Consider the following 24,443-nt stretch of genomic DNA (forward strand, 5'->3'; position numbering starts at 1 on the left):
ATTATTGCCATGACCAAAGTATCAAAGTGCCTCAAAAAAACGCAAAGAAACAATTATTCTGAGAAATAATATAATCTAATATTAATATAATAATTAAGATCAAACACAAAAATACTTTGAAGATTATACCACACCATATTAATATTACATATTATATACAATGCTGAATTACCTATATCAATGTTTTCTCTTCCCAGTGCCACAAGTGAGAGAAATAGTATTTCTCTGTATAAACTCCTAAGGGGTAAGAGGTGTGGAGAAAATATTAGTATTCATATAGTCTATATATGTTCTACAAAAATTTTTATGCTAACATAAGCATGAGATATTCTAACAAATTACTAAGCAAACAATATGAATCTTCTTAGAGGAACAATATAATTATTTAAGAGAATGACTTACCTCTGTCTTTTAAAATGTGGACACTTATTTAGTGTCTCTAAAATCTGACTCATTGGTCCATAGACATCATTCCTTTTAATGCTTTTTACCATACTTTTCAATAGTTCCTGGCTAAATGAGTTATCACTTTTTTGTAATAAATGAACCATTGGATATTTCTGGGCTGTAAAAGAATAAAAGAGCAGATGAAGGAAAATATTCTGTGAGGAAGGAGAAAGAAATTAAGCAGCAACTTACAGATATTAAAGAAGTTACAAAGCACTAAAAATAAATTAAGAGCCAAAGATAAAGGGACAGAAATCTAATGAAGAAAAGCAAAAAAGAAAAAAATAAGACAAATAATGACAAAAAAACACCTAAGGCTTTTTGTGGTCTCAAGTAGACAATAACTAAAAATACTATTTCCCTTAATACAGCCTTTGAAATTCTACATCAGCAGCCTGGGATGGAAACAAATAAAAAATAAGTAAAAAGAAGAAATTGGGGCAAGCAATGTGCTGAAAGCTGAATTCTACACAATACAACCAACCCACCATCACGTACACAGCACCCCTTAAAAAACAAAAACAAAAACCAGAAAAAACTTTGACCTCCACAGAAGGTAGCACTAAAAAAATCAAACTTAACACTCACTCTCAAACAAAAGAGTACGATTTTGACCTGTAAGACAAAAAGTAGTAGAGTGAAATAAAAGTCAGTCAGTTTAGGCTATTTAAAGCAAGCAGAGATTACTCTAACAAGAATGAAATCAGCATTCTATGATGGCACTTACTGTGGGCATTCCAGAGGATGTACAAGGGCTGTCCTGGATCCTGATGTAATTTCATATTGTCCCATAACATTTGTATTAAAACATATTTACTATCTTCAGACATACAGTGTCGGGGAATCTGTGTTGTGGAATAACCAAACTTTCATTAATGTTCTTTACATGATAATATTTGGTAAATATTTTATAAAATCCTTATAAATATTTTTTAGGATGTATGTGTACAAGAGATAAAAGAGAACAGAAAATGACTGATTTATATGTATTTGATATCTATTGAAGAAAGATAGGCTGAGTTGAGAAGCTAATGATGTCTAAAGCAGCAGATTTAACAAAGCACTTAGATCAATGAGAAAGAGTGCCATGAAGAGCTAATTTTGCCCCTGCTCATGATTGAGAGTCCACAGAAAGATGAATCCACTAGTCCCATTCTATATAATCCAAGACCCTAGCCCAGATAACTGACTGACTTAACATCTTTGTCACTCATTGTAATGAGAATCCAGAGCAAATGCACAATATAGGCATGGAGTACAAGATGGGAGAAGATAAAATTCCTGAACATAGAGGCTGCCATTTAGTGGCAGTGGCAGCATATGAAAAAGTAAAAACACTTTTACACAACAACATTATCAAAAACACAAAGGAACATATAACTGATTGCCTAAATGTTAATCAAAAATTCAGAGTAAAAGAATAAAAAGAATGGTAGCACATGATTGCAATATGAATTACAATAGTCTACCTTTATCCTTGGGGATATGTTCCAAGACCCCTAAAAGAAGCCTGAAACAGTAGATAGTACTGAACCTCACATATATTTTTTCCTATCCATACATACCTATGATAAAATTTAATTTATAAATTAGGCACAGTAAGAAATTAACAACAGGCTGGGCATGGTGGCTCATGCTTGTAATGCTGGCACTCTGGGAGGCTGAGGCGGGTGGATTGCTCGAGGTCAGGAGTTCAAGACCAGCCTGAGCAAGAGCGAGACCCCGTCTCTACTATAAATAGAAAGAAATTAGCTGGACAACTAAAAGTATATATATATATATATATAAAATTAGTTGGGTATAGTGGCGCATGCCTGTAGTCCCAGCAATTCAGGAGGCTGAGGCAGGAGGATATCCCTTGAGCCCAGAAGTTTGAGGTTGCTGTGAGCTACGCTGACGCCATGGCACTCTAGCCCAGGCAACAGAACAAGATTGTCTCAAAAAAAAAGAGATTAACAACAATAACTAATAAAATAGAATAATTATAATAATATGCCAATATCACTACTCTTGTGCTTTGTGCATTATTAAGAAAAATAGGGGCTACCTGAACACAAGCACCGTGATAGTGTGACAATTGGTCTGATAACCAAGATGGCTACTAAGTGATCAATGAGTAGGCAGGGTATACAACATGAATATGCTGAACAAAGGGATGATTCACATCCCAGGTGGAATAATAGGAGATTTCATCATGCTACACAGAACAGCACAAAATCTAAAACATATGACTTATTCATTTCTGGAATTTTCCATTTAATATTTTCAAACTGCAGTTGACTACAGGTAACTAAAACTGCAGAAAGTAAAACTGCAAAGAAGGGGGGACACTACTGTATAGACATCCTCCTAAAACAAAAGTGTTAGGCTTGTTTTTGAAGGAGGTATGAGATATCAGTGGTGCTTACTCACAAACCCTCCTTGTAAGAGTCATTTCCAGTTTATTCTTGAAGCTATAACAAAAATTCAAGTGCTTTGTGTAAATTTTGGGAGGAAGCTAAAAGAAGACTGTCTTAACAGCTAGATGTAAGAACAAATTATTTGTAAATAAACTAAAACAATTTGGTTTATCTAATGATTCAGATAGTTATTAACACTTTAGCATAAAAACAAACCTTACTTTTTTATCATTAGGAATATGCAAATATTACAATGGTGACAGCAGCACTACCTTTTAGTTAATTTTTACTCTCATACCTTTGAATACTTGTTACAATGCTCAGAAGAAAGAATCAATCCAGGTAAGTTACTAGGCAAGTCAAGACGTCTAAAATACCACACCAGGTTCCAAAAAACAATTGGATGATGGTCCACAAAGTCTGCCACTGTTATTGCATGATCGCCTTCATTTTCCAGTAAGCTTTCAAGTTCCTTCCATACCACTAAAGGACTAAGATATGGAACAGTGACAGGATCTGGGCTTGGAAGGTGCCATTCTAATCCTAAAGAGTCCTGTTGAATAAACAAAACCCATAAATGGCAAATGCAAGAATGATTAATATTAACCGATTAAAAAAAATTCCTGTCAATGGGCCAGGAACAGTGGCTCACGCCTATAATTCTAGCACTTTGGGAAGCCAAGGCAGAAGGATCGCTTGAAGCTAGGGGTTCAAGACCAGCCCGGGCAACACAGCGAGACCTTGCCTCTACAAAAAATAAAAAATATTAGCCAGGTGCAGTGGTATGTGCCTGTAGTCCCAGCTACCCAGGAGAATGAAGCAGGAGGAACACTTGAGCCCAGGAGTTTGAAATTGCAGTGAACTATGCTGATGCCACTGTACCCCAACCCTAGGCAAAAGAGCAAGATCTTGTCTCTCAAAAAAAAAAAAAAAAAAAAATTCTTGTCAATGATCTTCATATGAGTAGAGAGGTAATATAATTGTATCATGGGATAACAGATTATTATTTGTAATAATAAAATTCAAGCTAATTAGGCTATTTAGGAAAAGGAGAACAGATTCATATGTAAATGATCAATTTCCAAATTAGGAAAAACACCAAAAATACATACCGTAGCTCCTTGTAAAGTAGCTGGCAGGCTGCCTGTAGAAATGAGCTTCTTTCCTCCAGTATCCTCCTTATCCAAGGGGCCACAAGTACTAATACTCCTGGCCATTGGAAATATTGGACATTTTGACACAGCTGTTTTTGATCCATTAGCAGGGATCTGAATACTTTGGGCACAGGAATTTTCCTGCAGTTTAGATTTGCTTAGGCATAGAAAAAAGAAAAAAGTGTATCAGTGTCTAGATTTACTTTATTTCATCTAGAAGAACCATGTTCTCTCTTTAGAATCAGAGCTGGACACAATAAAATAAATCAAAGGGCATATGTTATTCAGTCTTCAGCTGGGAAATAAGAGATAATTTTAAGTGGTATAGTTATGCTAAACTTCCTTTTTATCAAGTGAACTTTAAATATTCAAGATGTATTCATTTATTCAAAACACTTAATGGACTTTATTATACAGCAGGAGGCACAGGAGGTAGGACATGGGGATGGATACAAAGCAGAGAAAACAGGCACATATTCCTTCAGGAAACACAACCTAATAGGAGACAGACAAAGACTAAGGGCTACAATAGACCTATGATGAAAGAAGGTGCACACACAGATTTTTGGTTTCACTGCTTAAGTATTCAAGATCAAACAGGTCACATTAACCTGCCAATACTATATAGGCATTTTTTGCACATGCAGCTACCAATGTGGCTTCATCTATCCAGCTATTCGTAACTTAATTTGGCACTTCTACAAAATGGAGTCAATTTCCACATTTGTCTTAAGTATAGATTTACTTATATTAGGCTTACTTTATAAGTCTTAGTTTAATTTTAAAGTTCCTAGCTATGTTAGCTCCAAATGTTTTCTTAGATTATTATATTTCCTAAGTAGAAGATTAAATATTCCAAAGTAGAAGTTAGTATTGCCTTAATTTCTGAAGAGATGGATATAGAAAAAAGATGGTCATTATAAACTTCAAGTGTACTATAGATTTTTTTACTGTTAAAACAGTAGTAAACATTATCATACACACACACACACAGCTTAAACTCTGGGGATTAATAAAGCATAACATATAACATTTATTTATAAATATTCAGGTTACTGGAGAATTTTAACATTTGCTTTAATTAGGAGTGACAACTTAAGATTATGAATCTACTATTCATAGAAATTTAAACTTTGAAATGGTCAGCTAATTTTTGTCATACTCCTAAATCATGTAATATATGTTGTTAAAATATAGTTCCACATAATCATAATTACCTATCTAGATCAAAATTCCCTTGAACAGAGATAGCTGATGTGTCAAGACCAGAGACTGATGCTGAAATGCAAGATGGCCTTCTCTGACTTGAAAAGGATGGAAAGTGCATATTTTCTGTTGATGGGCTTGACTTCAAAAAGTATCTGTAATGTGAATCAAAGGAGCTTTTTCAGAAAAGAGATATTCTAGGAAACATGACGCTTAAACATTCAGAAAAAAAACCGTACTACATTACCTTCCAGGTCGTCTTAAGTCTCTTATTTCGATATTCAGAAAGGGCAAGAAAAGATTGCCACAGAATGGGCATGTAGTATTGAGATTTGAATCATCTGCTGTCCAGCCAGCCATGATTTCCTCATCATGGACAAGACAATCACAAGTTCTACACCGAGAGCAACTTGAGATGAGAACCTATGGGAGAAGACAGCACTTTATAAAGCAAGCTAGTTAATGCATATTATGAATTGAAAGCCATTTCAATTCATAAATCTATTGGAAAATTACAAATGAGAAGGATTCAGATGTTACAAACAAAAACTGGATTACATTTAGTGCATTACATATTACACTTATCATTAACTATTTTAGCTAAATCTATTCCAAAATTTTTGCCTAAAAGGGAAACTTGCATTTAAGTGAGCATTTTTCCCCATTATTATTACAATAAGATTTGTTGTGGGGTTTTTTTTTTGAATCAAAGTCTCACTCTGTTGCCCGGACTAGAGTGTTGTGGCATCAACCTAGCTCACAGCAACCTCAAACTCCTGGGCTCAAGCGATCTTACTGCCTCAGCCTCCCGAGTAGCTGGGACTACAGGCATGTACCACCATGCCTGGCTAATTTTTTGTATATATATATTTTTAGTTGGTCAATTAATTTCTTTCTATTTTTAGGAAAGATGGGGTCTCGCTCTTGCTTAGGCTGGTTTCGAACTCCTGACCTTGAGCGATCTGCCCACCTCGGGCTCCCAGAGTGCTTGGTGCTGTGGTTTTATTAATGGAAAAGTAAACTATCATTTTTAAATACTCAAAACAGGTATTTGTAATCACATACTAGAAATCGGTGCTACTCAAAGCGTGGTTGCCAGACTAGTGCTGGTCCACAAACACAGGCTTGCGATGGGATAAGTAAAGAAATTGAAAGTAGGATTTATAAACTTTTAAAGTAATTTGATATTGCTGTAACATCTAAGTGTGTAATCAATGTATTTTATAAGAGTATCAGCTATGACACATTAGAAATTAAACAAACAAATATCCCTGGTCTGTCACTATAAGACAGCTTAAGAAGCATTGTTATAGATAACTGTAAATGCTGTCATCACATTAACAAAATATAGAAATTCCTGAAGCCACCAGAAAATTTGTAAACTGTAACATTAGTGCTCATCATCTATTTTCTAGCTGTATACAAATTTATTTTCCAGATTTATGCAAATTAGCATAAAATAGCAACCATACTCACAAATGTATCTGGAAATAATTTTTACAGAAAAACTAGGGAAAATTTTTAAAGTGTAAAAGTATAACTTTTTCACTGTAAGAAAGTGGGATATAGGAGCACACCTAGCAGAGATCTACATCAAACTGACACAAAGAATGAAAAATATGACAGAAGAAGTTGACAACATAGTGCTAAAACTACTCACTGTACCCTTACCTAAAAAGCATGCTTACATAGCAAAACGGTTTATGATGTGAAATAAACATTCAAAGAGAACATACACATAACAAAAATAAATACAAATATTGAAAATGAAAATGCTTCTGTAGTTGATAAATCTCAAAGTCAGCATGGAACTATCCTAATAGAGATAAAATAGTATGACTTCAATAATCTGAAATACAAGATACCCAAAAGCTGGATTTTAACTTTATTCAGATGCAGTATACATTCTGAAATTTTAGATGCTACATATTTAACTTTTATTATTGTACCTGAGACTATCAACACCTAAGAAATGTAAAGTTTGTAAAGCAGTACATGAAGATTTTCTTTTGAATAAAATTGTACCTCCATTGCATAGTTCTGGAAGATATTTGTATTACTCGTGTTGAAGGAAGATGTCACTTCTGATTTCCCAGGTAAGGCAAACTTTGATAGGGATCCTGTTCATTAATGAAAAACAAAAAGTAAAACCATTAAAATCAAAGAGAAAGGATATGAAATTTTTTCACTTCCATAAATTTTCTGATAGAAAGTTAACCTGTTCTAGTCAAAATGTTAAAGGTAATTTAATAAAAACAAATAAATAATGACAAAAATGTTTTCAATGGGTGCACTTTTGAGTACAAACCTAAGGAAATATGTTCTAATTCTACTGATCCCCACATGCTACGTGTATTCCTTCATCACTCATTTATTAAACACTTTGTTTATATAGGCTAGAAAGCATTCTAGTTGTCAGTAATTACTATTGTGCTGTTTCTATTTTTTTCATGTTTAAAATATAGGAAAGTATTTAGTGCTAAGGTCTTAAAAGTATAAAATAGTGAATCTTAATTTCAAATTATGAAAAGATTTAGTCGTAATTCTCTTCTTACAAGGATCTTTTAAGAACTGGTATAATAACCTTGCTCTTAAGCACTGGGGAAGAGTTCCCAAGTATATTCTTAAGACAAATGAGATATTAGTAGGTATTAAAACAATAGCAAAAAAATAAGAGGAGATATGTGGTCAAATCAGTTGCTGACAGTGGCTATATCTTGTTAATAAAACTGGAGGTGATCTATACCTTCTCTACACATGTTTTTCCTGTCATTACTAAATTTTATGAATGAATCCTGATTATTTTCATAAATATAAAGGTGAAAAAAGTCATGGTGTAAACTACCAGTTCACAAGAAATACAGGGGATACAAAAACATGGTAAGCACCACCATGGGATGCAATAGGTATAATCCAGACTAATGACTTGATTGATTCAGCAAATAAATGACAAGGAGAGGCCGGGCGCTGTGGCTCACGCCTGTAATCCTAGCTCTTGGGAGGCCGAGGCGGGCGGATTGCTCAAGGTCAGGAGTTCAAAACCAGCCTGAGCAAGAGCGAGACCCCGTCTCTACTATAAATAGAAAGAAATTAATTGGCCAACTGATATATATATAAAAAAAATTAGCCGGGCATGGTGGCGCATGCCTGTAGTCCCAGCTACCTGGGAGGCTGAGGCAGTAGGATCACTCAAGCCCAGGAGTTTGAGGTTGCTGTGAGCTAGGCTGACGCCACGGCACTCACTCTAGCCTGGACAACAAAGTGAGACTCTGTCTCAAAAAAAAAAAAAAAAAAATGACAAGGAGAAAATACAGATACCTCTGGCCCTAGTCCCTGCCACACAGAGATGCCTTACAGAGGCAGAGGGAGAAGGAGCTGAAGCCTCACACTATCCTTTAAGATGCTTAAAGCTGGTGGTAAATGCAGTTCTTCCCTTGATCCTTCCCCCAATAATGTCTGTAATCCTCTGCCACAGCCAGCTCAAAATTGCTTTCTAATACCTTCTATGAACCTTGACTAACACAATCATTTATGCGGGAAGCCTACCGTTTGTATCTAATTAATCTACAGCACAGAACATTCATTTTAATAAATACAAATCAGGCTGGGTATGGTGGCTCATGCCCATAATCTCAGCACTTTGAGAGGCCAAGGCAGAAGGATTGCTTGAGGCCAGGATTTCAAGACCAGCCTGAGCAACATAGTGAGACCCTGTCTCTCTGAAAGAAACAAAAATTAAAAGATTAGCTCGGTGTGGTGGTACATATGCGTCTGTAGTCCCAGCTATCCAGGAGGATCCCTTGTGCCTGGGACTTCGAGGATGTAGTGAGCTATGATCATGCCACCACATGCTAGCCTGGGCAACAGAGTGAGATCTTATCTCAAAATAAATACATATATAGGCTGGGTGTGGTGGCTCATGCCTATAATCCTAGCACTCTGGGAGGCTGAGGTGGGTGGATCACTTGAGGTGAGGAGTTCAAAACCAGCCTGAGCAAGAGTGAAACCCCGTCTCCACTAAAAATAGAAAGAAATTAATTGGCCAACTAAAACTATATAGAAAAAAATTAGCTGGGCATGGTGGTACATGCCTTTAGTCCCAGCTACTCTGGATGCTGAGGCAGGAGGATCGCTTGAGCCCAGAAGTTTGAGGTTGCTGTGAGCTAGGCTGACGCCATGGCACTCCAGCCCGGGCACAGAGTGAGACTGTCTGTCTGTCTGTCTCTCTCTCTATATATCAGGTTGTAAGTCTGATTTTATTTGCTTAGACAACCAACTATTCTTGTATGTTGAGGAAAAAAAGGAGAGAGGGGGCTAATCACCTGATTTCTTCATAAATATATGGTAAGAGAGAAAAAGAAGGATAGGAGGGAGAATAAAAGAAAATTAATAGATGTATCAACAAAATGCAACATGTGGACTCTGTATGGATCCCAAGTTGAACAAACCACTATAAAACGAGCTTTATGAGATAGCTGTGAAAATCTGAAACCAAATATTTGATATGCTATATATTATCACATTTTTAAAAGTATGATAATAATATTACAATTATGTTTTCAAAAACTGAATGCTTTACAAAAGACATATACTGTATAAGATCATAAAATGTTCAAAAATGGCCAAGCTAAGCTATAGTGTCATAAGTTAAGATAATGTTTACCTGTGAAGGGAGTAGACATGGGCATGAGAAAGGGTTCTAGAATCTGTGAATATTGTTTCTTGAGCTGAATGCTGGTTACTCAGGTGTACTCAGTTTGTGAAATTTATTTACATATATAAAAAGGTACACATTTTTATACTTTAATAGTTTAAAATAAACATAAAAGTCTTTTAGTGATACATACTAAAGTATTTATGAATAAAATTATGTGTTATCTAAGATTAAAATAATTCACAGGGAAAGAAAAACTGTTGGCAGCAAGAGATGGGAATAAGTAAAACAAGATTGGCCATTTGTTGACAACTGTTGAAGTTAGGTAAAGGATACATGGGAGTTCATGGGGGTTCATTATGCTATTCCCTCTATTTTTGTGTATGTTTGAAAATTTCTGCAATAAAAGCTCTTAAAAAGAGCAAAAGTACAATTGAAAAAAATTTATTAGATCTATTCCTCACACATACCAAAATAAATTTCAAGTGGATCAGATATGTCAATCAGGGATCAAATCTGTTTTGTGTGGTCCTATGCTAAGAGTGGTATTTACATTTTAAAGTGTTGCTTAAAAAAAGACAATGACAACTTAAAATATTTATTATATGACTCTACTACAGAAAAATTCTGCTGACTCCAGAAAATGTTAAAAAGAAAATCAGGTAAGTATTAGAATGAAACAATGGTGAATTACTTTGTAACCTAGGGAAGGAGAAACCTTTCCTAACAACTCAAAATCCAGAATCAATAAGGGAAAAGACGGATAAATTTGATGATAAAAAATTTAAGGCTTACACATGACAAAAACCCCAACAAAACTAAATTTGACAAACGTGGATAAACTAGCTACAACTTATAAGAGACAAAGGATTGATTTTCTATATAAAAAGAGTTATTAAAACTTAAAAAAAAGGACCCACAATTGAAATACAGGGAAAGGACAGTCCAGAGAAAAATAAATATAAATGGTCTTTAAACATATAATCAAATTCTCAACTTTATTTATTAAGAGATTATAAATGAAAACTAAACTGAAATACATTCCTCACCTATCAGATGGCAAAAATCCAAGTTTGCCAACATATTTTGTTGACAAGGCTGTGGGGAAATAGGCACTCTCATATACTGCCAGTGAGAATGCAAAATAGCCTGAAGAAGGGAACTTTGCAGTATCACTTCAAGGAAGAATTCTGAAGTATCTCCCAAAGATACACTGGTAAAATATAATATGACATATATGCATTATAGCATTACAAAGTCTGGAAACTTAATGTCTATTAATAGGGAAGAAGTTAAAACAAATTATGATGTATCTACACATGATACATAAGTTTATAATTTTGTACTATGCAGCTATAAAAATGAATGGGGGGTTGTGATGCTATGGAATGATCTTGAGGATACATTATGTGAAAAAAATCAATGGGTGGGACAGTTTACAGTATGTTACTTTTGAGGTAATAAGAATATATATATATGTGCACACGTGCATATTCTTACACCTATATTTTTTTAAAAAGCAACAATGAAAGGATAAACCTAAAATGAGTAAAAATGGTTGCTTCTAGGGACAGGGAGAAAATGGGATGAGGGGGTAGGGATGGAAGCTAGTCTTCTTTGCAAGTGCCTTGGGCTTTATTGTTTTGACTTTAGAGCTATGTATGTCTTTTACAAAATGAAAAAAAAATCATAAAAAAGTAAAGGTACTACGATTCAAATGAAACTACAAATTAAATGCACTATAATAGAACTTTTGGTCAAACCTTCTAAGGAGGCAGAACTTTCTAGGTTTGTTCGGCTGAGATCAACGCCCTTAGTCCCTGAAGTGGCACTGGTCTCTTGGGAGGAAGTGGCTCCTTCCAATTCATTTTCATCTGTTAAAGAGGTAGATTCAGAATCCTGGGCTCCCACTGAAGAAAGACTGGTACGATCAGAACTTTGATCCTACGGATATAATTATAAGCTTAATTTTCTTCACATTTAAAGTTAATTATTAAAAAGTCACTTCAAAGGCAGAAGAAACACCCGCTATCTAGCTACCCAGATGATTGATTGAATCAACATCACAACTTCTAGAGAAAAAAACAACCAATTTTACAAAGCCAAGCTACTTAGGGCAAACATACTGGAGATCAATTTTTAAGAAATAATCTTTTAGTTTGAACAAAGTATATACTAGTTAATAAGATAATCTTGTTGACTTTTAATGTTCATTTATTGTTAATTTTCCTTCCTGCCAAGGAAAGGCATCTAATCTAAGATAATACAATTAGAATTACATTTTATTCTTTTCCATAATTCAAGTTTTAAAGATATATATTTCTAGTTTTCATTTTTGAGAACACTGAAGTAATTTTTTTCTGATTATATTAATAATACATAAGAAAATTTGGTAGATAACAGCTTTTTGAATGAAAAAATATATTTATTTATTTTCTTGTTTTTAATTTTTTAAATTTTTTTGGGTCTTCCTGCATTGCTCAGGATGGTCTTCAACTCCTGGCCTTAAGTGATCTTCCCACCTCAGCCTGCCAAAGTGCTAGGATTATAGGCATGAGCCACCGTGCCTGGCCATAAATGGAATTTCTAGTTGAAATTCTCCTACAAACAAAATCTTTAATGTTTAAAGCTACAATTCATCTGGAATTGTTTGTTATGTAGAAGTCAAGGCTTGGTTTTGCTTTTTTTCCCCTATGTGAATATCCGAGTGACTGAGCAAGAGTTATTGAAAAAACTGCTGCAGTAACACCTTTATCATAACATATGTGTCCATATGTTATGGACACTCCATATATGTGCATGTCTAATTCTGGACTCTATTCTATTGTGTCGCTCGTTCATCTTTTCATCAGTATTAGACCCCATAAATTACTATACTTTTGTAATAAATCTTGATATACAATAAAATTTTAGTCAAATAATAATTTTGAAATAATGAATCTTCTCCATAAAAATGGTCATGACTATTTATTTAGGTCTTCTTTAACCTCTCTAATTCAAAGTTTTCTCAGTAGAGGTCCTATACATCTTCCATTGAACTTATCATGGGATTTTTTTTTTTAATTTTAATTTTTTTTTTTTTGAGACAGAGTCTCACTTTGTTGCCCAGGCTAGAGTGAGTGCTGTGGCGTCAGCCTAGCTCACAGCAACCTCAAACTCCTGGACTCAAGTGATCCTACTGCCTCAGCCTCCCAAGTAGCTGGGACTACAGGCATGTGCCACCATGCCCGGCTAATTTTTTCTATATATTAGTTAGCCAATTAATGTCTTTCTATTTATAGCAGAGACAGGGTTTCGCTCTGCTCAGGCTGGTTTTGAACTCCTGACCTTGAGCAATCCGCCTGCCTTGGCCTCCCAGAGTGCTAGGATTACAGGCCGCACTTGGCCTCATAGGATTTTTAATAGCTTTCAATCAATTGTTCAAATTTACACATTGCATGTGTTCATTTTTATATAAGTAAATATAACTGATTTCAACAAAAAATACTATTAAACTATTAACATTACTAACTTAGGGCAGTTCATCCTCATAGTATCCTTAAATAGGCAAAGATCTTTATTTCTTTGTAAGTGATTTGATCTTCATGAAGTTCAGTGTTCTCAAATCACTTATTAAAGATTTTCCCCACCTTTGAAATGCCACTTTATTATAAACTGAACTTCCAGCATTTTCGAAGGTCTGAAGGTAGGAAAATGCCATTTTCAAGAAACAATAAAACGGAGACATAGCTAGAAGGGAGCAATGAAGCAAATAAGGACATGAAGGCAAAGAGGTAGTAGCAAAAAAGGCCAGGTGATACGGGGCCTTTAGGCTAATATAAGAAAACAAAGGAAGAGTATAGAGCAAAAAGGTGACATAATCTGACATACATTTCAAAAGGTAAATACTGTTACTATAGTAAAAAGAGAGCTGACATGTTAGCAAGCAGGAGATAAGTAGAGAAAAGAAAATTTGAAGAATATGCAATAATCCAGGTAAAAATAGTGGTTTAGTGAAGGTGATATCAGTGGCTGTAGTGAGTCGAGAAAACTTTTTTAAATACCTATAATTCCACTACCCAGATAATACAATTTATTTTTTTTCCTAGTCATGGGTGTGCATATTATTGTTATTTCTAATCACATAGGGCTTTAACATTTTCATGTAGTAAAATTTTTGTTGTTGTTTTTACAGACCATTCTATGGCAGGTATAGTAAAATCTTTTCATCCTCTAGGGATTACAAGGTTTGTATCTTTCTCCAAAATGATAAAAAATATCACCTTTAAAAAAATACCTTTATAATTTTCACTTAGATATCTAATCCATCTAGGATTTTTTTGTTCAGTGTGGGGTAGGACTTTTCCCAAATGGATAACTAATTATCCCAATACATGTATTTAATATTCTCTTGTTCTTCATTTATTTGAAATGTATTTTTTCATATGCCAAACTTCTACAATATACAGATTTCTGGATTTCCCTCCATTCTACTGGTCCACTTATCTTCTTTTACATTAATTAGCATGCTATTTTAATCAGTTTTAGCACTTGTTCTAAAGGGCATTTTAGAGGGCAGTCCCACATTTTCCTTTTTCAAAATTTTCTTCATTATTCTCATGCATTTCTCTTCTAGATCAATTTTAAAGCAACTAAAATTGAGGTTTGTTTTTTAAGTCACCCTGGAATTTATCCATGCTGAGGTGGGGAGATCATTTGAGCTCAGGAGTTTGAGACCAGCCTGAGCAAGAGCAAGACCCTGTCTCTACTAAAAATAAATAGAAAGAAATTAGCCAGACAACTAAAAATATATAGGAAAAATTAGCTGGGCATGGTGGTGCACGCTTGTAGTCCCAGCTACTTGGGAGGCTGAGGCAGTAGGATTGCTTGAGCCCAGGAGTTTGAGGTTGCTGTGAGCTAGGCTGACGTTAACGGCATCCTAGTCTGGGCAACAGAGTGAGACTCTGTCTCAAAAAAAAAAAAAAAATGGGTCTCACTCTGTTGCCCAGGCTGGACTTGAACCTCAGCTCTCAAGTGATCCTCCTGTCTTGGCCTCCCAAAGTGCTGAGATTACAAGTTTGAGCCACGGCACTCCACCTGTTCTATTTATTAATTTTTTTAGACAGTCTTGCTCTGTCACCCAGGCTGCAGTACAGTGGCATGATCATAGCTCACATAGTTCCATAGCCTGGAACTCTTGGCCTTAGGTAATCCTCCTGCCTCAGCCTCCCAAGTAGCTAGGACTACAGGCACATGTCACTGTGTCTGGCTAAGTTTTAAATGTTTTTTTAGAAACTGAGTTTCACTGTGTTGCCCAGGCTGGTCTTCAAATCCTGGGCTCAAGCGATCCTCCTGCCTTGGCCTACCAAAGTGCTGGGATTACAGGTGTGAGCCACTGTGTCTGGCTTCTCTATTTTGATTTAAAATGAGAGACATGCAAATCTTCTTTTCATTTGAACACTTAGGAGCTACTGCAGGGCTATTAAATGGCCTATCTTTAATATTGATATGGTTCAAAGACTAGGGAGGCCTGAGGAGAGAGCGCTCGTCAGGTGAATGGACAATTGGTGGAGCAGTCAGAATACATATATGTATCGATTAAGTCTGCCATCTTATATGGGCACAGTTCATGGTACCCTAAAACTATTACAATAGTAACAACAAAGATCAATGATCACATGTCACCATAACAGGTATAATAATGATGAAAAAGTTTGGAATATTGCAAGAATTACCAAAATGTGACAGAGACACGAAGTGAGCACATGGAAAAATAGCACTGATACACTGCTGGACATAGGTTGCTACAAACCTTAATTTGTAAAAAATGTGACGTCTATGAAGTGCAATAAAGCAAAGAACAATAAAACAAAATATGCCTATGCTAGGCTTTAAAAACATTATTTTAGTCTTTAAAATAACTCTACTAAGAGAAAGCAGCAGTATCAAGTTGGGGTCTGATATTAGTGATTTGTGTTCTTTTTCTCAATCAGTCTAGCTATTCAAAATCTATCACTTTTGTTCTTTTTAAAGAATGAGTTTTTGGTTTTATTGATATACTTTTATCTTTCCAGTTGTATTGATATCTGTTCTATATTATTTCCTTTTTTCTACTTACTTTGAGCTACTTTATTCTTAATTTTTCTACCTTCTTAAGATAGAACCATAAATCATTAATTTTAAATCATTCTTTATTTCTAATAAGCATTTAAAGCTATAAGTTCACCTCCAAGCCCCTCTTATTTTAGTTGTATCCCATAAATTTTGATATGTTCTATTTTTTGTTCATTCCAGTCAAATGATATTCTAATTTCCTATATGATCTTATCTTTGATTCATGAATTATCTGGTAGTATGTTTGGGTTTTCCTTAATCTCTTATAATTATTAGTGATTTCTAGCTGAATTCCATTGTGATCAGAAAATATGCTTTTTAAAAAAACTTTACTGAGGTATCATTCATGTCATTAAAATTCATTCATATTTGGTATACAAAAATTTTCATAGTAAATTTACCAAGTTTTAGACCATTTCTAATTTTAAAACATTTTTACCACCCTAATAAGATACTTCATACCTATTTAAAGTTAATCTCCATTTCCTCCCTAGCCCCAGGCAACCATACTAATCTGTCTCTATAGATTTGCCTTTTCTGGACATTTCATATTTATTGATTTCATACAATATTTGCTCTTTTATATCTGGCTTCATTCACTTAACATAAACATATTTCTGAGGTTCATCAATTTTTTTTGGCATATATCAGTATCTCATCCCTTTTTATTGCTGAATAGTATTCCAGTGGCAATTTGGGTTGTTTTTACTTTTTGGCTATTATAAAGAATGTTATGGAAATTCACATGCAAATCTCTGGTGTAAGCTACACTTTCATTTCTCCTGGGTAGATACTTAGGAGTAAAACTGTTGATTCAGTGCATACACATGGATAACTGCTGCGTCTTTCTAATGAACTCTCTCTTATCATTATGGTTTTTCCCCCCAGTGACAGGGCCTCACTATGTTGCCCAGGTTGGCCTGAAATTCCTGGATTCAAGTAATACTTCTACATCAGCTTCCTAAATAGCTTGTACTATAGGTGTGCACCACCACACGTGGCTTATCATTATGAAATGTTGCTCTTTTTTTCAGTAATACTCTGTCTTAAAGTCTATTTTCTCTGATATTAAAATAGCCACTTATAGCTTTGCATAGAAACAGTTTCTTACCGAAACAGTAAGGTATATCAACTATACCTTGCAAGAAGCTTACTATTTGCAAGGTACAGTTTTTTCCCATCCATTCATTTTCAACCCATTTCTTTATATTTAAAGTGTGTTTTTGATAGGCTATAATATAATAGGGTCTTTTGTCAATCTCTTTGTCAATTTCTGCTTTTAATTGAGGTGTTTAGATGACTATTATTTAGTGTAACTATTGATATGGTTAGACTTAGGCCTTCTATTTTTTTGTTCTCCCTTTACTGCCCTCTTTAAGATTTCCTGCCCTCTTTAAGATTATCTGAATATTTTTATTGGCTTTTGGGGTATATCTCATTGTATTTTTTAAGTGGGTGCTCTAAGAATTACAATATACATATCTAATCATTTAAAACCTACTTAGAGTTAGTATTGCACCACTTCGTATTTAATAATATAATGAAAGTCTGTGGGGTGAGTTCCTTTACTACTGTCAAACATGTATACAAATGGAAAACCTCATAAAGAAGTATTTTTAAAAATTCAAGAGGCAAAAAGTACTCTATATTAACCAGCTATTTACTATTTATTTTGCTCTTCCTTCATTCATAAAGATCCAGGTTTCTCTCTGGTATCATTTTTCTTCATTCTGAAGATCTTCCTTTAGCATATCTTATAGAGTAAATCTGCTGTTCATGAGTCCTTCTCCTTTATCTGAAAATGTCTTTATTTCACCTTCACTCCTGAAGAATATTTTCACTGGATATAGAATTCTGGGTTGACAGTTCTTTTCTTTCAACACATTAAAGGAACTGTTTCACTGAATTCTTCCCTCCATTGATTATGATGAAAAATGTATGGTCATTCAAATCTTTCTTCCTCTGTAGGTAATGTGTAATTTTTCATAGATAGCTTTCAAGATACTTTTTCAGAAAGTGAATATCTTTGACTTTTAGTAGTTTGCTTATGATGTGTTCAGATATGTTTTTAAATTTATCCTGTCTATAGTTTGCTGAGTCTCTTTGTATCTGTAAATTTACATCTTTTACCCAATTTGGGAAGTTTCAGCCATTATTTCTTCAAATATCTTTTCTGCCATAATCTCTTCAATTCTTCTATAACTCCAATTATACATGTTATTTATATCTTCTGCTATTGTCCCACAAGTCCTTGAAGCTCTGCTCATTTTTATAAATTATTCTCTGTTCTTCCAACTGGATAATTTCTATTATTTTATTATCTTCAAGCTCATTGACTGACAAGTTCACTGTCATCTCCATTCTGTTACTGAATCCACCCAATGAGTTTATTTTGGGTATGATATTTTTAGTTATTTGTTTTTCAATAGTTTTTAATTCTTGCTAAGAATTCCTTTCAATTTATTTGAAATGTATGTTTTCCTTACTCCAGGAATTCTAGTTATAATAGTGGCTTTAATGCTGATACTTCCAACATCTGAGTCATCCTGGGATTGCCTGTCCCTGAGAATTGGTCGATTTTCCTGGTTATTTATATCAAGCAATTTTAGATTTTATTTTGGACATTGTGATTATTATGCTGTATAGCCTGGATATTGTTATAATCCTTTAGAGAATGTTTTTGTTTTAGCAGGCAACCAACTGAGTTATGTTGAGACTGTAATTTGTGTTTTACTTTCTGGAGGCACTGGCTTAACTTTCAGTTCAATTTTCTAAGTCTTTTCTATGCTGTTTTGCATCTATTCCATGTATATATAGTTCAAGGCTTAGGCTGAGACTTGTGTGGGATTCACCTCAAACTCTCCATCCTACAGAGGCCCCTTTCCCTGGTTCCTCTGTACAGGAAATATGGGGTTTCTCTTGAAGTTTTAGCTGCCAAGGCTGCCATGCCATGGTGTGACTGCCCTCAGGGCAAAGATGCATGAGAAAAAAATGGTAGAGTGATCTCATGTGGGTCCCTCCCCACAATCTGCCTGCTTTTGTTTATTTTTCAGAATCCTTACTAGTTTTTTGTACTTTCTCTTTTTTGCTTAAGTTGTAATCAGTGGGAGGGATAGAGGGTAGTGGCTTTATGGTACCAGAATGGAATCAGGATTTTCACCCTAATTTTTGAAGAATATTTTTGCTGGGTATAGAAAAATAGCTTGGAAGTCATTTTCTTTCAGCACTTTAAAAATGTCTTTCCAGTGTTTTCTGACATCACAGTTTCTGTTCAGAAGACCACTGTCAGTTTCTTATTGTTGCTCCTTTGAAAGTAATGTATCTCTTTTCTCTGGCTCAAGATTTTTCCTTTGTATTTCATTTTCATTTACTTTAATTTTAGATGACTAAGTATGGTTTTCTTTGTATTTATTCTGCTTTACATTTGCATAATTTGCTAAATATGTGAATTGACATCTTTAATCACTTTTGGAAAATCTTTGGCAATTAGCTTTTATTTAATTTCTTTAGGATGGAGTAATCCTTTATTTTTATACACTTTGACAAAGAGGTTTTCAGTAAATAATCTTTTCCAGGGGAGGAGGACAGAAAAACCAGCCCCAGCCATCAGCTATTGCTCTGTTTAGGGCCTAGGCCACTCTTTACTTATATTATCTACTATAAACATTCCAACATCTTTATGAGTTGGGAAAAAAACAGACACTCAGATTAATTATCTAGCTTGAAGTTACCTAGTCCTTAAATGACAGAACTGGGATTCAAATCCAGATTTGTCTAATGATAAAGTGTATGTTCCTAGACATTAGGGTGTACTGCTTTATAAAAACGTATCAATTAAGATTTAATGGCTGGGCACAGTGGCTCACGCCTGTAATCCTAGCACTCTGGGAAGCCGAGGCCGGCAGATCGCTTAAGGTCAGGAGTTCGAAACCAGCCTGAGCAAGAGCAAGACCCTGTCTCTACTAAAAATAGAAAGAAATTAATTGACCAACTAAAAATATATAGAAAAAATTAGCCGGGCATGGTGGCGCATGCCTGTAGTCCCAGCTACCTGGGAGGCTGAGGCAGGAGGACTTTTCCCAAGTGGTGAGATGGAGGGGTGTACTTCCCTTCCTTTATTAGCTTATCCTGTTGCTTCTTGATGGTACTCACATGTCTCACTGTTTTGTGCCGAAGCACACTTTCAACAAAATCATTAAATTCTATCTTGCGCTCTTCCTCTGCCTGGATACCACCAATTCCACGTGTACATTCTATCCATTCTTTTTCAAAAACATGTTATTGAGCAGGAAACCTGTAGGGCTGTTCAGCACTTTGGAGTGTCAGCACACAATATGTGTTAAGACCAAGCCTTTTCTGTACATCAAAGAGAAGCATGGTGTCCCCATGCAGTGCCTTGTCTCTTCTTGCTGGCCGCCACTTCAGGATCACCAGCTTGCAACACAGGCAATTAGCTTTTAAAGTATTACTCATAGCCCATTCTCTCTCTCTCTCTTTTTTAAAAACTCATTTATATGAATGTTCAGCATTTTTACTGATCCTCATACTCTTTTCTGTAGTTATCTTTTTTGTTTGTTTCCATCTGTGCTTTGGTGTAGATATATTCTACTGACTTTCCATCTACTAATCGTTCTTTATCTGTGTTTTATCTACTGTTAAATTCAACTACTGCATTCTTAACTTCATATATTTTTCAGTTCTAAAATTTTCATATTATTTTTAACGAATTCCAATTATCTGGTGAAATTTTCCATCTTTGCAGCTATTTTTTAAATACCCTTTCCTCTGTTTTCTTGACTATATTATAATTATTTCAAATTTCCTTGCTAATTCAAATATCTGGACCACTTGAAGGTCTGTTTCCATTATCTGTTTTTCTTCTGTTTTGCAGTTATGTTTCCTATGTCCGGGCATAGCTATTTTTAATTGAATGACACTATATATAAAATACTGTAAGGATTCCAGATGATGTTTTATTCCTTCATAAAGGGTACATTCTTTTCTCTGCTGATATAGTGAAAGCTAATTAATTTAACCTAATCACAGATTGAGCTGAGTCAAGTCTACCCTGCAATTTTGGTCAGGCTCAGACTACCTCTGGTTTGCCAGTGCTCCTAAGGCATAGCTCTGTAGGAGTTCCACCTGAAGGCCTAAAGTTTTCACCAAAGCTCCTCCCCCTGGCAGCTCACGAACTCTAACTGTTATGATCCCAGTGCCATGAAACTGTAATCCTAGGTGGGAACAGGCAGAGACTTTCTGCTTACTTTTCTCATGTACTATCAGTATTGGAAAATGTCTTAAAGGATAAGACCTGTATTTTTTTCCTTTAAATTCTTTAATTTTGTTTTTCCAGCCCACAAGATCCCAAAAGCTCTGATAAGGGAATGCCTGGATTTGCCACCTAGTGATCCATGCTCATAGTTAACAAATCCTTTCAGGTAGAAAATGACTTCAGTTCACCTCTGCAATTCTCTTCTCTCTACAATCCCACCTCTCTGCTTTCTAGTTGCTCTAGCAGTTCTCTGGTGACTTTAAACAGATACTTCACCTATTTCATGTAGTGTTTTGCTCTTGGGAAGTATGTAGGTCTATTATAAGCTACTCCACCCTAAGCAGAAGGAGAAATCACATGTCTGGCTGGTAATTTTTGAAGGCACACTGAATACTCTGTTTGGAAAAAAAAAATATCCATTTTGAAAGAAATACTGAAATTTAGTACATTTTTACATAACACTAATTCTTACCCAGCTACAAATCACTGCCTTTCAAAACTGAACTATAAACATAACCTTAGTAAATTTTCTTTTCTTTTGAAGTTATTACTCCAAATTCTGATAGTTACAAACTTTATGCATCCCATCAATCCTTTTTATAAAGCTGTGTTTAAGAGAATGGTTAAAACAAGTTAAAAGGCTTTTGGTGGTGTGGGGGAGTTATGAAAGTAAAAATAGCAAATACTAAGAAAACTTACCTTAGATGATGTGGTATACATGGTGAATCTTGAATACCATTTGCTAGCTTTCTCTGCAACTCCTTTTCCAGCAGTGAACATACTGTTCCTTAGAACATCTAGTTTAGGTACTAATAGTGTATCTAAGTTAAATGAAGGTGATGGGTTGGTTAATGTATCTTGAGATTCTTCCCTAAATGGGCAAGTGGGTGAGAAGGCTGGAGAAGACCAAAGTCTATCCCTTGGTCTCTCCTCACTTTTTGTATAACTTTTAGATTTGATAAGTCTCACTGGCTTAGGAGAATTAGGAGGCAGGCTAGATCTTCTACATGCCTTGACCAGTACTGGACTTTTCTTATTGGTTAATTTATCATCACAAGCTCGTTGTAAATCAATGCTTGGTGTACGACTTGTCAAAGGACTGCTCATGTTATTCATATACATCACAATTTCTTCAGCTAAATCACGCCTAGTAGATGGTGTTGAAACGCTTTTACTCTCATCTTCATCCTCCTCCTCTTCTTCTTTTTGTTGCTGCTCAGTCTCAGCAACCAAAAGAGAGAGAGGATCAAATCCTGTTACAACATCAGTTTTTTCAAAAGGTTTTACTGAAAAGCTGCTATTCATACGTTGAATCCTCTTAGTATTTTGTGTAGCAATATATCCTTCTTTTGATCCATCTGCTTCATTGTCTAAGTCTTCTAAGTCAAATATAACAGGAGAATCCACTTTATCTGCCAAACAGTTAGAACCATCAAAAGGTGTATCATCATCACTGGATTCCTTTTCTAGACTGTCTCTTTTTGATCTTAAAGGTGGCTTTCCAATATCAAGACTATTTGGTCTTGTGCTTTTCGAGATAACATTTGAAAGAATTTTTGCATCGGCTCCTAATTTTTCAACTATATCTCCAGGAGTTGCTTCCTGGTTAATTCTATTGAGCATAAATCCCATCAGTACCCCTCCACTAAGATTACGGTTTCTATTTCCCCAGACCACTTGATGCTGCAAATTAGGTTCATTGTCACTTTTATGTCTTTTCCTGAAGCATCTATTTTGAATGTTTCCTGTTTCATCTGTATCCTCAAGAGATGATATTAAAAGCAGCTCAGGTGTGCTTTCTGAAAAACAAGAAAAATGTTTTTAGCCATGAAAATATAATGTGCAAATAAAAGGCATCTTAAATATTTAAAATTCCAGTAATGAAAATGATAATAGTAGACACTCAATGGGTTCTAACTAATGAGTGTCTGCTATTTGACATATACTATACTAGACTCTTTACTTATATTATCTACTATAAACATTCCAACATCTTTATGAGTTGGGAAAAAAACAGACACTCAGATTAATTATCTAGCTTGAAGTTACCTAGTCCTTAAATGACAGAACTGGGATTCAAATCCAGATTTGTCTAATGATAAAGTGTATGTTCCTAGACATTAGGGTGTACTGCTTTATAAAAACGTATCAATTAAGATTTAATGGCTGGGCACAGTGGCTCACGCCTGTAATCCTAGCACTCTGGGAAGCCGAGGCCGGCAGATCGCTTAAGGTCAGGAGTTCGAAACCAGCCTGAGCAAGAGCAAGACCCTGTCTCTACTAAAAATAGAAAGAAATTAATTGACCAACTAAAAATATATAGAAAAAATTAGCCGGGCATGGTGGCGCATGCCTGTAGTCCCAGCTACCTGGGAGGCTGAGGCAGGAGGACCGCTTGAGCCCAGGAGTTTGAGGTTGCTGTGAGCTAGGCTAACGCCATGGCACTCTAGCCTGGGCAGTGGAGTGAGACTCTGTCTCAAAAAAAAAAAAAAGATTTATATTTAATAATAAATTGATATTAATTCCACTATTTTGATTAAATAACAATGGTTATATAATTGTGGTTGTGTTTGATGACTCTGAGATTCTGAGTCTTCTGCTTATTAAAATGAAAAAAAAAAAAAAAAAAACAAAACCCCAAACACCAAACCAAAAGGCCGCTACGTTAACTTTATCCTTAAATAAGGATTATTTTTTAATTCAAATAATATTTTTGTTATCTAGATAAATTTATTTACTTGTTTTTTGATTCAAAGAACTCCAAATTCTTATAACTGTAGGTATGTCTAAATAATTTTACCTTTGCTTAACATATTAATTGCAAGTTTATACCAGTCAAATGTGAATGGCTACTTCACATTATTCAAAAACACTGTTCACTGCTTTCTACAAAATTACTTAGATAACAATGCTGAAAGCAGATATCCAGATTTCTGATCACTTTAATTGTCATTATGTAGGATGCTTCTAAAGCATTAGTCTAGGTATAGTATTGTCAACTATTCCTCTTACATGCTTTATCCAACAGAATTTTGCCTTTTTCCTACCATGTGATACATGCAAGTGGCAGGACAAAAGACAGAAGGCAATCCTAGAGGTCATAAAAGCCTACAATCTAATATTGTTTAATAAACATATATTATTAACAAGGAAAACAGCATATCAGAGAGGTAAAGTTTATTCTTTTTTCTATATCAGCTTATGATTTAAGACATAAA

General features: G+C 35.0%; 1 protein-coding gene across 9 annotated transcripts in view; it reads right to left on the reverse strand.

The window, feature by feature from the left end:
• DENND4A (DENN domain containing 4A) overlaps positions 1-24,443 on the reverse strand; it is a 145,845-nt gene that overhangs the window by 10,096 nt on the left and 111,306 nt on the right. For 6 of the 9 annotated variants that reach the window (XM_020286005.2, XM_076004496.1, XM_012758665.2 and 3 more), the window contains 11 exons: positions 21,925-23,024; positions 11,624-11,804; positions 7,232-7,326; positions 5,454-5,629; positions 5,218-5,361; positions 3,959-4,157; positions 3,145-3,399; positions 1,175-1,292; positions 1,036-1,062; positions 403-565; positions 173-237 (listed from right to left, as the gene is read on the reverse strand). In XM_020286005.2, the coding sequence (XP_020141594.2) occupies positions 173-237; positions 403-565; positions 1,036-1,062; positions 1,175-1,292; positions 3,145-3,399; positions 3,959-4,157; positions 5,218-5,361; positions 5,454-5,629; positions 7,232-7,326; positions 11,624-11,804; positions 21,925-23,024 (2,523 nt within the window). The remainder of the gene's footprint in view (positions 1-172; positions 238-402; positions 566-1,035; positions 1,063-1,174; positions 1,293-3,144; positions 3,400-3,958; positions 4,158-5,217; positions 5,362-5,453; positions 5,630-7,231; positions 7,327-11,623; positions 11,805-21,924; positions 23,025-24,443) is intronic. The other 3 variants (XM_012758666.3, XM_012758664.2, XM_012758663.2) reach the window with 1 other exon arrangement.

Source organism: Microcebus murinus, chromosome 6 (genome assembly GCF_040939455.1).
Source record: "Microcebus murinus isolate Inina chromosome 6, M.murinus_Inina_mat1.0, whole genome shotgun sequence".
In the NCBI taxonomy this organism is placed as follows: domain Eukaryota; kingdom Metazoa; phylum Chordata; class Mammalia; order Primates; family Cheirogaleidae; genus Microcebus; species Microcebus murinus.